A 14,626-nucleotide genomic window follows, 5' to 3' on the forward strand; every position below is an offset into this window, starting at 1 on the left:
GTGCCTACATAACTGCTCTCCTTGCAGTCCTCTGGCCAGCCCCCCTCTCCTACTAAGTCCTCCTCCTCTGGCTTGGAGACCTTGTGCGAGCGCCGGACCTGTGCATGCGCACTGTTCTGCCCACTACGGGCAGAGGCACTGATGTTAAGTGAGCATGCGCAGGCCTGGTGGTGACCGGCGCTCACGTGATATCTCCAAGTCAGAGGAGGAGGATAAAGTAGGAGAGGAGGGAGTGCCAGAGGACTGCAAGGCAAGCGGTTATGTGGGCACATCGCAGCCATAATGCCGCCCCTGGGCACTTGCGGGATCTAATTTGCATATCTTTATAAAGCATTTTTTTCAGCTTCTAGATGTGGGACAGACACAATAAAGGTACTATTTTTATGTTGGGCAACTGTGCTATAACGAGGTATGAGCGTTCTTAAATGGTGACAGACTCCCTGTAAACGACCACAGAACGTTCCATCAGTACAGCACAGAAATTCTGCTTTTTACAAAATCTTAGAATCTCTATTAAAATTTACATAACTGAAAATAAGTCTAAATAAAAAAAAATAATTAAAAATAAAAATCGGTGCTACTTTCTATTTCCCTATGAGTATAGCCTAGAATATTAAATAGGCAAGGGTCATTCTACAATATAAACAGAAACTTGTTAAAATGTTACCACTAATGAAGAAGAATGAATCTGAAATGATGTTCATTAAATACCTGGGATGTCTACTAGACAACATTCTTGAGTAAAGATTTAACACCAAAATGAAAAAAATGTCACATATACAAGAACTACGTTTGCAATTAAAATGCATGATGAAGCCATACTTAAATAACACTTTCATTCATCACAGTCACATCAGCATTTCATAGTTTAATGTTATGAAACAGCAGTCTAGGGGGGAGATAAATACCAAATTATCACTTTACTGCAATACTGACATGATTGTGCTTCCCGTCATATGCTGTTTATACGGAGCTGTCCTGCTGCTCCATCCAAGAGGTAAAGAACAGAATAAGTATTCTAGACAGTACCATATCATGTGGGCTCTGCAGACAAACTTTTGGGCAATTGAGTTTAGCTGAAAAACACAGTAGAAGTGCTGCACTCTGCTGGACCAGCAAAAATCAGGCATTTTCTCACCATGATATTCACAGGCTTTCCCGTTACCATTCTTGTCAGATATATACGGTATATATAGTAAAGCATGTCATTTTTCCATCGTGAATTAGAAATGACATTCATTTATTATAATAAATAGAATAAAACTAAGCCAAATTATAGGTGGCATAAACTTACACCACACAGTCTGAAGACGCAACAGATTATCATACAGCATCAGCCCCCATCATAACTCTTAAGACTGTCTAAGTTTACACTGTCTTACTTATAGATAGAATTAGTAAATCTGCCTCATTGTGTTACTATACTAGTAAAGATTAATGGGTTAAAAAAATAAACAGCACATAAATCTATAGTACGTCACTTTATAATTCACAGTATCACTCTATGAAACTTGTGGATGTGTCTGCAAACAGTGATGCTTTAAAGAAGGGCAACTACGGTATCGATAAAAGGTTACAGATGGAGCCACTGATAGCTGTGTTTTCAAATGAGGGGTACAACAGGGCTTAAGGCAGTTTTACGGGACTCTAATACTGATGACCTATCAGTGGGGGTCCGACATCCGGGACCCCACAGATCAGCTATATGAGAAGGCAGCGGCACTCACAGTAGCGCTGTGGCCTTCTCACAGCTTTCCCTAGGCCAGTGACAACACGTTCATCATTCAAGTGGCCTAGGTGTAGCTCAGCCCCATAGAAGTGAATGGGGCTGAGCACAATACCGCCATACAATGTAGGGAGCTGCGCTGTGCTCACAGGAGCACCAGTGCCTTCTCAAACAGCTTAAGGTGGGTTAACATCATGTTTTTCCATCCTTTTAAACGTATACAAAAAATGTATACATTTAACATTATGCCTCAGACGGATGCCATACAGTGGCATCCGTTCACCATGGAGTTCCATTATATAAAAAAAAAAGTATATATTTTTTTTACCGAACTGTGCAGGATACAAGAACGTGGTGTGCTGCGTTTTTGTAATTTATTTTTTTGTAACGTATACGTCAAACGGAGGCATAAAACGTAATGTGAACCCACCCTTATCGCAGGGGGTCCCGAGTGTTGGACCCCCAACATATCAGATACTGATGACCTATTCAGAGGTTAAGTCATCAGTATTAAAGTCTTGAAAAACCCTTTTAATGTCAGCAATATCAGATTGGTGGGGGCCTGACACCCATGACCCCCACTGATCAGTTGTTTGAGGAGGCCATGGTGCTCTAGTGAGTGCTGCCACCTTCTCACAGCTTACTAATTATAGTGCCGTCCATTGGATAGCAGTTGTGCTTGGTATCAGAGCTCAGCCACATTCACTTGAATGGGACTGAGCTACACCTAGGCCACGTGACTGATGAAGGTAACGTCATTGGCCTAGTAGGAGGACTAAGTGCTCACCAGAGTGCTGTGGCCGATTCAAACACTGATCGGCAAGGAGGTACCTCCACTGATCTGATACTTACGACCTATCCTGAGGATAGGTCATCAATATCAGAATCTCGGAAAACCCCTTTAAACAATGAAGGCCTTTTATTAGGAAAGAAAATTAAAGTTTGATTGGTGGAGGTCTGATCCTGGGACCTTAAAGATCAGCAGAATTAGAGAGTCCCAGTCCCTACATTGGAGGATCTACTGACAAGACTCTTATCTGGTATTATAATGTTTCGTGCCGTCAGCATATGATATGATGGTACACAAGCATTTTAATAGTCTTTTTTTTAACAATTTATATTAGCAAGCTATATTTTTTGCTTCTATAAAAATAAAAATAAATTAGGACAGTAAAAGATTCATTGGGTAAATAGATTTTTTTGAGAGGAAGATCTGTGGACTGGTAAATCTGCAAATTTGAGGAAACAATTCACTAATCTCCATTTCATTTAATTAAATGGCTATTTAGTTGTCCTGTGGGTGAAGGTATGCCGTAGAACGTTATCTGGGAGCTCAAGGTCTTTTTATTCACATTTTAGATTAGGGCAGACACATTTCACTTACCTCACTGTCTCTGTATATGTCAAAAACAACTAGAAGACAAAAAAAAGTTGTTAAAATTACAGTACGAGTGATATACATAGAACTAATATTAGAATCTGTTTCTTCTGTGTGAAAGTCAAATGCCTATGATAATGTTACAGAAGAAGATCGAGATAGAAACCTGATAAATGCAAACAGGGCTTAAGACTATTAGAATTTAAAGACATAAATCCAAAAAAGTTATCGGAATTCCGAGATAAAAGTCCAATCAATCAAAAAACAGGGCTAAGACTAAATGAATCTCCTTGCTACTGTGGCATGAATCTAATTTATATATTAATACCTGATAAGTTAGAGGCCAAAAATGACACCATCTCATATTGACCCTCTGTACATGTAGGCAAAATGCCCCGAGAATAAGAAATAGCCTACAGGTGGCCCCCATGAGAGGGCTGTACCACCCACTGTAAATACTATAGCAAGCATTTCAATTGGCTGGAAAACCACACCGTGCTTGTTTCCACAGACTGTAGTGATGCAAATGGTGACCCTATCCAAAATGAAGTGATACTACTTCTTATTATCTACAATAATCCTTATTGTAATTTACATGTCAGCAGATATCAGATTATTATATTTGTTAAAGTATTGGTAAATCTTAGACAACTCTTTCACATTCCCCATTAGGGCTTATGAAAGTAATAGAGTAGTTCTCCCTAAAGGATCCGTCTAGTTCATGCATAAAATAGAGAGCCCAAATGCTTCATTTCTCCAGCAGTGTTGCTCAATGGCATATCGCTGGGGAACAACCGTGTAAGTAGGCATTGCCCAAACTGCCCGACACCTTTTAACTGAAACATTGGTGCAGAAAATTCTTTAAAACCTATTTCGGCATTAGAACTCTCACACTTACAGTCCTCATCAAGAAACTTGTACTGGATGTTTTCTTTGAAAAATTCCTGTACTGATCTGCGGATGTCCTCTTTTTGCTTGCAGATGTGTTCATAATACTGTGTGTAATCTCTCTGAGATATACCTGAAATAAATATTACCAATACAATACTTACAAAAGTAAGCATAATGCATTCACAAAGTGCTTTGTTGTTCAGAGAATGTAATTCATCAAGAACCAGTGTTCCCTTCATGTCACAGCCAGGGACAAGTATAGAGTTAATCCACGGCACTCCAAAATTTTCTTTACATTTTAGAGTGCCGTGGATTAACTCTATACTTGTTCAACCACTCTCACGGGCACCCACACTGAATCCAAGGTGTGCGGAGTACATATCTTTTTACTTACTTTACACAGCCATAGACAAGGGACACAATTTCTATTATCTCACCCTTCTGGACCTCTATAAAGGCCCCTTGCAGACGAGCGTGTCCGGATTAGGTCCGGATGCGTCCCGGGTGCATTGCAGCAAACCCACGTGAGTAGGTACGCAATTGCAGTCAGTTTTGACTGCGATTGCGTTCCGTTGTTCAGTTTTTATCGCACTGGTGCAATGCGTTTTGCACGCGCGTGATAAAAAACTGAATGTGGTACCCAGACCCGAACTTCTTCACTGAAGTTCAGGTTTGGGTTCAAGGTTGTGTAGATGTAATTATTTTCCCTTATAACATGGTTCTTTAATACAGAATGCTTAGTACAAGGTCAAAAAATAATTAACTCACCTCCTCCAATTGATCGCGTAGCTGCCGGTCTCCTGTTCTTTCTTCAGGACCTGTCAAAGGACCTGTAACATGATCCAATCACATGGTCCATCACCACGGTGATGGACCATGTGATTGGACCATGTGATGTGATGTCACCACAGGTCCTTTAGCCGGCAGCTCATGATTAAAGAAGTAAGAAGAGATCGGCAACTACGCGATCAAGGAGGAGGAGAGTTCATTTTTTTTTTTTAACCCTCAAATCGACCTTCTACTAAGCATTCTGTATTAAAGAATGCTATTATTTTCCCTTATAGCCATGTTATAAGGGAAAATAATACAGTGAATAGACTGTCATCTTAGCAACCATGCGTGAAAATTGCACCGCATCTGCACTTGCTTGCGGATGCTTGCGGTTTTTATGCAGCCCCATTCACTTCTATGGGGCCTGCGTTGCGTGATAAACACACAATATAGAGCATGCTGCGATTTTCACGCAACGCACAAGTGATGCGTGAAAATCACCGCTCATGTGCACAGCCCCATAGAAATGAATGGGTTCGGTTTCAGTGCGTGTGCAATGCGTTCACCTCACGCATTGCGCCCGTGTGAAAGGGGCCTAAGTGTGATGTGCAACAAATAGGATATGGGATTCACTACAGCCACACCTGAACTAAATGGCTGTAGCAGTAAGTTAAATAAGTTTTCCAGGACTAAACAGTCAGCAACTTATACAACTTTGCATAAATCAATAGTACCGGAGACTATAAGAAAAATTTGTAATACAGTTTATCACAGAAAAATGCCTCATACTCCACTTATCGGGCTCTCTTCTTGAGAGACCGAGATGGGCTCCCTTCTCCATAGACTTCTATAGGTAGCATGTAATCTGGTCCTTTAGTGAGCTGACAGTCAGTCTCTAAGCCCACCTGCACATGGGTGAACGGACATAAGATCTGCACAAATGTCAGTGCGGATTTATGTGTGTTTCTGCAGCATATCTGCACCAAAAATCAGCAATGTCCAACTGCGGATTTGATGCAATTTTGCCGCAGATCTCACCCTTCCATTTAAACTGCAAACCTTATTGACATGCTGCAGATTTAGAAATTTTTTGCACATATTCCACAGCGCGTACCTGGAAAATGTTGTTTTGGGGAAAAGTGTGTGATAAGTGCCAAAAGTTTCTTATACTCACCTGATACATACATACAGAAGCTGTTATTTAGTGACTACTTCCTTAGGATAGATGATCAAAATCAGTTTGGGAAAGAGGGGGGGGGGGGCTCATTAATCAGCTAATAGAAGGAGGCTCAAGCTATCAGCTGATTGATGAGCGTGCTGGGTGTAGAACCCCCAGCAAGCTGATATTGTTGAACTCTCCCGACAGGTCATCAATAATTAAAGGAGTTGTCTCACTTGCATTTATCATGTAGAGGCATTTAACCCCTTAAGGACTCAGCCCTATTTCACCTTAAGGACTTGCCCATTTTTTGCAAATCTGACCAGTGTCACTTTAAGTGCTGATAACTTTAAAACGCTTTGACTTATCCAGGCCATTCTGAGATTGTTTTTTCGTCACATATTGTACTTCATGACACTGGTAAAATTATTTTGCATAAGAAAATACCTAATTTACCAAAAATTTGGAAAAATTTGCAAATTTCAAAGTTTCAGTTTCTCTACTTCTGTAATACATAGTAATACCCCCAAAAATTGGGATGACTTTACATTCCCCATATGTCTACTTCATGTTTGAATTATTTTGGGAATTATATTTTATTTTTTGGGGATGTTACAAGGCTTAGAAGTTTAGAAGCAAATCTTGAAATTTTTCAGAAATTTACAAAAACCCAATTTTTAGGGACCACTACAGCTCTGAAGTCACTTTGCAAGGCTTACATAATAGAAACCACCCAAAAATGACCCCATTCAATAAACTACACCCCTCAAGGTATTCAAAACTGATTTTACAAACTTCGTTAACCCTTTAGGTGTTGCAGAAGAGTTATTGGCAAATGGGGATGAAATTTGAGAATTTCATTTTTTTGCCTAATTTTCCATTTTAACCCATTTTTTCCACTAACAAAGCAAGGGCTAACAGCCAAACAAGACTATCTTTATTGCCCTGACTCTGCCGTTTACAGAAACACCCCATATGTGGCCGTAAACTACTGTATGGCCACACAGCAGGGCGTAGAGTGAAAGGTGCGCCGTTTGGTTTTTGGAAGGCAGATTTTGCTGGACTGGTTTATTTACACCATGTCCCATTTGAAGCCCCCCTGATGCACCCCTAGAGTAGAAACTCCATAAAAGTGACCCCATCTAAGAAACTACACCCCTCAGGGTATTCAAAACTGATTTTACAAACTTTGTTAACCCTTTAGGTGTTGCACAAGATTTAATGGAAAATAGAGATACAATTTCAAAATTTCACTTTTTTGGCAGATTTTCCATTTTAATATTTTTTTTCCAGTTACAAAGCAAGGGTTAACAGCCAAACAAACTCATTATTTAGGACCCCGATTCTGTAGTTTACAGAAACACCCCATATGTGGTCGTAAACTGCTGTACGGGCACACGGCAGGGCGCAGAAGGAAAGGAATGCCATACGGTTTTTGGAAGGCAGATTTTGCTGGACCGGTTTTTTGACACCATGTCCCATTTGAAGCCCCCCTGACGCACCCCTAGAGTAGAAACTCCAAAAAAGTGACACCATTTTAGAAACTACGGGATAGGGTGGCAGTTTTGTTGGTACTAGTTTAGGGCACATATGATTTTTGGTTGCTCTATATTACACTTTTTGTGCGGCAAGGTAACAAGAAATAGCTTTTTTGGCACCGATTTTATTTTTTGTTATTTACAACATTCATCTGACAGGTTAGATCATGTGGTAATTTTATAGAGCAGGTTGTCACGGACGCGGCGATACCTAATATGTATACAATTTTTTTTATTTATGTAAGTTTTACACAATGATTTCTTTTTTAAAACAAAAAAAAAAAAAGTTTGTGTCTCCATAGTCTAAGAGCCATAGTTTTTTCAGTTTTTGGGCGATTATCTTAAGTAGGGTCTCATTTTTTGCGGGATGAGATGACTATTTTGGGGTGCATATGACTTTTTGATCACTTGCTATTACACTTTTTGTGATGTAAGATGACAAAAAATTGCTTTTTTTTTACACCGTTTTTATTTTAATTTTTTTATGGTGGTCACCTGAGGGGTTAGGTCATGTGATATTTTTATAGAGCCGATCGATACGGACGCGGCGATACCTAATATGTATACTTTTTTTTATTTATGTAAGTTTTACACAATGATTTCATTTTTGAAACAAAAAAAAATCATGTTTTAGTGTTTCCATAGTCTAAGAGCCATAGTTTTTTCAGTTTTTGGGCGATTATCTTGGGTAGGGTATGATTTTTGCGGGATGAGATGACGATTTGATTGTTACAATTTTGGCGTACATGCAACTTTTTTGATCACTTTTATTACCTTTTTTGGGAAGTAAGGTGGGCAAAATTTCTATTTCATCATAGTTTTTTATTTTTTATTTTTATGGCGTTCACCGTTCGGGTAAAGTAACATGACCGTTTTATAGATCAGGTCGTTATGGACGCGGCGATACCAAACATGTGTAGGGAATTTAATTTTTTCCATTTTTAATCAGTGATAAATGTTTTTTGATTTTCACTTTTCCATTTTTTTTACTTTTTTTTTTGACCCAGACCCACTTGGTTCTTGAAGATCCAGTGGGTCTGATGTCTGTATAAAATGCAGTACAGTACACCATATAGTGTTTTGTACTGTATTTTACTTACACTTTGTCTGAACAGATCTATGCCTTTAGTGGTCATAACCCCTGGATACGAGCAGCGTACAATGTAATGGAAAAATGAATCCAGCCAGCAAAGGAGGCAACATGGGCAATCACCATACATTAGTAAGAGCCTTGTAATAACTTCCTCTACATGATAGATGCCACTGGCTGAAGTGAGACAACCCCTTTAAAGGGGTTGTCCCACAAAAATACTTCACAGTTTTCAAACCAGCCACCTGGGGTTTGCCCTTTCTCTAATTTCTCTGTCTGGCTCACTGAGATGGAAGCACCAACTGCAGCAGAAAGGATACACCCCCTAAGCTGACAGCTTAAAATATATCCAGCAGAGCAATTGGAGCAATCAATGGGGAGATCTCTGGATGGATGCGAGGTACAGGGCTGGTTGTCCTGTACTAGATATTTTTTTTTTTATATTATTCATAGGATAACTATTTGAAGTTCCAGAAAACCCATTTAAGATTCTATTCATGTTAGGGTAATATTGCTTTCACATCATTTTGTTAAAATTGCGACAAAGAATGCACTGTATGAATACACCCTAAAAGAGGGATAATGTGACCTAATTAAAACTAGGAAATTACATTTTTAGCAATGTAACACTATAACCTGAGTCTTTATTTAACACCATATGTTTTGGGTAATCAAAATATAATTATGGAAATGATGTATGCAGTTAGTGAGTCACATATAAAGCAAGATGTGAGAATACATTTAAAGATGAATATAAAATGTTGAGGCTGGCTACAGGTCTTCTTATCAGCTGTCTTCAGTATGACTAAAATATTATTCATAGAACACACTCATCAAATTTTTTTATTTTTTTTTGCATCTAAGCCAGGGAATTTTCATAGACACATGTCGAATGCACCACTGGAAAAACATTTCACAATGATATGCTTAATTATACAATTTTGTCAGTAAAACTTTTGATACCTAACCTCTTTATGACCAGATTGTAAAGGGCCATTTGTAAAACTGTTCAGGAACAGGCCACAGAGTTTTTAAATGTGAAATATATCTGTATGTCACCCATCATAACTTACCCCTTGCATGCTGCAGACAGCCCCCTGGTACCCATCGGTGGTCCTCCTGCGCTGCATTCATAGGTCACATTATGGTGGAAATTATGCGATTTATCCAGTATCCATAACAGTAACAGTGCATTCGCAGAAGAGGATCCATCCATGGACGATGCTAAAAGCAGTGATGTGGATGTAGTGCCAGAGGACTGGAGCATTTACACAGGCCATAGATGGGGACCAGGGGACCTTCTGCAGTATGCCAGGGGTAAGTTATGACGTAACATACAGATGTATGTCAAATAAAAACGGTTTATAGGCTATTCCTAAACATTTTAACAAACTGGCCAGCTTTTTTTTTTTTAAAGGGGGTGTCTGGGATTTTGATATTGATGGCCTATCCTCAGGACAGGTCGTCAATATCTGATCAGTGGGGATCCAACTCTCTGCAACCCGCTGATCAGCTGTTTAAGAGCACTCAACACTCCGGTGAGTGCTTTAGCCTCCTCACAGCCTGCCAAGCACAGCGCCGTCCATTGTATAGTGGCTATGCTTGGTAGTGCAGCTCAGGCTCTTTCACTTCAATGGGACTGAGCTTCATCTAATCCATGTGAATGATTAACATGACATTACTGGCAGTGAGTGCCATGGCCTCTTCAAACAGCTGGTCAGTGGCAGTGCGGGGAGCTGGATACCCACCAATCAGATATTGATGACCCATACTGAGGATAGGCCATCAATATTCAAATCTCAAACAACCCCTATAACTTTTGACTTTATTTTTAATCTTTAAAAACCATTAATTCCAGGCAGCTGTACATCTAATACACATGTATAATATAAAACAAAACAAGTACACAGGAGAAGAGGTAAAGGAGACAATAGGTGAGGGTAGAAGCTGCTCATCTGGCAGTGTAGTGGCAGCAGGGTAATGGTAGGTATGCTTTCCTAAAGAGGTGGGTTTTCAGGTTGGATTTGAAAGTTTGGATGTTGGGGGACAGTAAAGTATAAGAGATGCTTGTGAGAAATATCGTAGATGACGGTGTGAGGAACAGACAAAAGGTCCTCTTGTGAGGATCGGAGATTATGTGTGGGGATGGAGGAGACAAATTGGAGACAGCCTTGTATGCTATTAGTATTTTGAACTGTATTTGCTGGGCAATGGGGAGCCAGTGAAGGCACTGGCAGAGGGGAGAGGTGAATTAACCAGGCAGCAGAGTCAGACCCCTTTCACACGGGCGAGTTTTCCACGCGAGTGCAATGCGTGACGTGAACGCATTGCACCCGCACTGAATCCTGACCCATTCATTTCAATGGGGCCGTGTCCATGAGCGATGTTTTTCACGCATCACTTGTGCGTTGCGTGAAAATTGCAGCATGTTCTATATTCAGCGTTTTTCACGCAACACAGGCCCCATAGAAATGAATGGTGTGCGTGAAAATCGCATAGCATCCGCAAGCAAGTGCGGATGCTATGCGACTTTCACAGATGATTGCGAAGGAAATTATGTTATTAAATAGGGATGAGGTCCATTCACTTTATTATTTTCAATTATAACATGGTTATAATGGAAAATAATAGCATTCTTTAATACAGAATGCGAAGTAAAATGTCCCTTGAGGGTTAAAAAAAAGAATAAAAATATTACTCACCGTATTCACTTGATCGCGCAGCAGTTATCGTCTTCTTTCTTCTTCTTGCAGGACCTGCGCTGAAGTCATCGCGGTGACGTCAGCGCAGGTCCTGCTGAATGAAGATAGAAGGATCTTCTATCTTCATTCAGCAGGACCTGCGCTGACGTCACCGCGCTCACCACGTGGTGAGCGCTATAACGTCAGCGCAGGTCCTGCAAGAAGTAAAAAGAAGACTACAACGGCTGCGCGATCAAGTGGATGAGGCGAGTAATTTTTTAAATAATTTTTTACCTTCAAGGGACATTTTACTTAGCATTCTGTATTAAAGAATGCTATTACTTTCCATCATACACATGTTATAATGGAAAATAATAAAATCTACAGAACACCGAACCCAAACCTGAACTTCAGTGAAGAAGTCCGGGTTCGGGTCTGGGTACCACATTCAGTTTTTTTATCACACGTGTGCAAAACGCATTAAAACGCTTTGCACTCACGCGGAAAAAACTGAGCAATGCAATCGCAGACAAAACTGACTGAATCCATGACACCCGTGTGCAAGGGGCCTTACGGATGGAAAGGAGGGGTGCGAGAGTGCTAGATGGGAGGCCACAGAGGAAGGAGAATGTTGCATTAGTCCAGGCAGGAGATGATGAGGGCAAGCACTAGCATTTTCGTTGACTCAGGGTTCAGGAAGGAGCAGATAAAATAAATCTTTATAAGCTGGAGGTGGCAGAAGGTATTAAGGATTTAGATGTGTGACTCGAAAAAAAATCTAATGTGTGAAAGTTTGAAGCTGTTAAGGCTACTTTCACACTAGCGGCACGGACCTCCGGCAGGCTGTTCCGTCGGGTGAACAGCCTGTCAGATCCGTCCTGCCGCTAGTGAACGTGTGCCCCTGGACTGCCACTCCGTCCCCATTGACTATAATGGTGGCAGGGGCAGAGTTCCGGCGGAGGTACGGCGAGAAGCTGCTGTAAAAAAACTACGACATATCCGACATCTATTCCGGCAGCCTCCGCCCCGCCTCCATTATAGTCAATGGGGACGGAGCGGCAGTCTGGGGGCACACGTTCACTAGCGGCAGGACGGATCCGACAGGCTGTTCACCCAACGGAACAACCTGCCGGAGGTCCGTGCCGCTAGTGTGAAAGTAGCCTAACTTGATTGCTCTGGTGGGGTGCTGAGTGGCATGGCAAAAAGATGGTGAATTCTGTTTTCTCCATGTTGAGTTTTAATAAAGGGATGGAGAAGAAAGAAGATATAGCTGATAGACACGCTGGTATTCTGGTTAGCAGGGAAGTAACATCTGGGCCAGAGGGGTAAATTTAGGTGTCATCTGCAAAGAGGTGGTACTGAATGCCGTGGGACACAACTTTATTGTGTAATTTGCAAGAAAAAATACATTTAGGGTGATTGTTTTCTAGTGTAAATCAAATTAAAGCGTTATAAACATAAAAAAAAAAATTATTTTACTTTTATAAAGCGTGTTTGCTATCACTGGCCTTAAATGCTAAATGATTTTCGTTTTATGTTTCATTAACCATTTACAGAGCTATTTAAAGGGGTTGCTTGTGATAAAAGATGAAAGTGTAATTACACTGTACCACTGCAAGGAAACACTGAAGAGGATACCACATTTGCAAGAGTGCAGCGCCCCCATCAAACTGCAGATTGGCAGGGGTGCCAGAAGAGGGCACCCACCGATCTGAGGACCGGTCATCAATATCTGTTGCCCAAACAACCTCTAACTTATTTTAATCATTATAAATTGTTGAAATTAAGTTTCACCTTTCAGGAGCAATTCTTTGTATGTTAAGCAACTGCTGATGCAATTCACTTTTGAGGTTTTTCCTATATCTGATACAATTACAGTACCAGTCCTCCCTGGGTACAGTTAGCAGAATATAGGTTCTGTTTCTGTTTGGGCATGCAAAGAGATCAACAGTCTAAAAAAAGTAAGAATCTTGTTAATGAAATGATAAGATGGTGCGGATACAGCAGGAATGGGCACATGTAATTCCCCTGTTGTGCTCACCCCTATTAAGTAACCTGTAACGTTTGTATTGCCATATAACAGAATTGCTTATAATGTAATACTGGAATATAAAAGTGGAGGTTCACTAATCAGCCGACATTACTGGGGGAGCTCTTCAGCATCTGTTGTCACTACAGTAAAGCACTGCATAGACACCAGCATATATTGTGGGCCCTATGCTCTGGTCAATCAAAGGACTATCAGCTCACGATTACTTTATGTTATAATAGGGATGTGTTGATATGGATGACTACATCAAGGATTGGCAACCCCTGGCACATGGGACAAAGATGGCACGAAGGCCGCATCTCACAACCGCTGTGCATAACGAGACATTAGATGCACCACACAGGGCACGTCTCCTAGGCCCGTCCCGGACAGTTCTCGCTTCACCAGCCTGCCAGCCGAGTGGTAGACTCAGTCACCTCACGGGTTGGCTGGCATAGCACGGCAATTCACTGTGCTGACCCTTTAAGAGACTGCCCCTCGCATATTTCGCTGCACCAGAAACACGACAGGTTTCTTACCTCATGGGCATAGCGCTGCTCCATATTACTGGTGACATACCGTATCACTGTATCCATTAACACTGTGTCAATGGCGACTTACTTCGGGATGGAAGAGGATGGTGGAACAAAGGGGAGCAAGCTTATGAAAACCTTTGTGGGTGGGTGGGTGGGTGAGGAAGGCGAGACTGTATATTATTGCTGGGGGGGGATGTGGGGTTAATGGGGAGCAAGCTTGTGACAATTTTTTTTGGAAGAGGGGGGTGAGTCTGCATGTGATTACTCTGTGTGTAAGGGGGCGGTTGCCCCCCCCCCCCCCCCACTTACCATGCACAGGTACTGACCGTTGTGAAGAAGGGCAGCCTTCAGTTAAAATGACTAAGGGCTGCTCTCCCCCACCACTGATCGGTAGGGGGGTGTTCCCGATATACTGGTCCCTTAAGGATTCAAAGGAGCAGTAACATGCTTAATTATACATTCATATAATATGCTGGAAGGCAATTTTTCTAAAAAGTTAAAAACCTCTTTAAGTTGTGCAAGCCAGACAGCGTTGTGATGAATGTTCGGTCATAGCTAGTAAATGCGTTGCTGTTTATTTTTGCTCTTTTTTGGCTTTATACCGATTATTACAGTGCACACAAGGCACTTCATCTGCTTGTCATCTGACTGCCACACTCCAGAACAGGTATGTAATGGGCATGGGGTGCCGCTCCTCCACTGTCAGTAAATCAATTGTTTATTTTTGCCATTTTTGCTCCTTTTTGGTTTTATTAGGGAACTCTAATATGGCAGCTAGATACACTAAAGTGGAAGTTCATTAATTTAAAAAGAATGAAAATATTTGT

General features: G+C 41.1%; 1 protein-coding gene across 1 annotated transcript in view; it reads right to left on the reverse strand.

The window, feature by feature from the left end:
- CDC123 (cell division cycle 123) overlaps nt 1-14,626 on the reverse strand; it is a 107,605-nt gene that overhangs the window by 22,285 nt on the left and 70,694 nt on the right. The window contains exons 9-10 of the mRNA XM_040413207.1: nt 4,003-4,125; nt 3,111-3,139 (exon numbers count right to left, since the gene is read on the reverse strand). Of these exons, the coding sequence (XP_040269141.1) occupies nt 3,111-3,139; nt 4,003-4,125 (152 nt within the window). The remainder of the gene's footprint in view (nt 1-3,110; nt 3,140-4,002; nt 4,126-14,626) is intronic.

The sequence above is a fragment of the Bufo bufo genome, chromosome 1, assembly GCF_905171765.1.
Source record: "Bufo bufo chromosome 1, aBufBuf1.1, whole genome shotgun sequence".
Classification (NCBI taxonomy): Eukaryota; Metazoa; Chordata; class Amphibia; order Anura; family Bufonidae; genus Bufo; species Bufo bufo.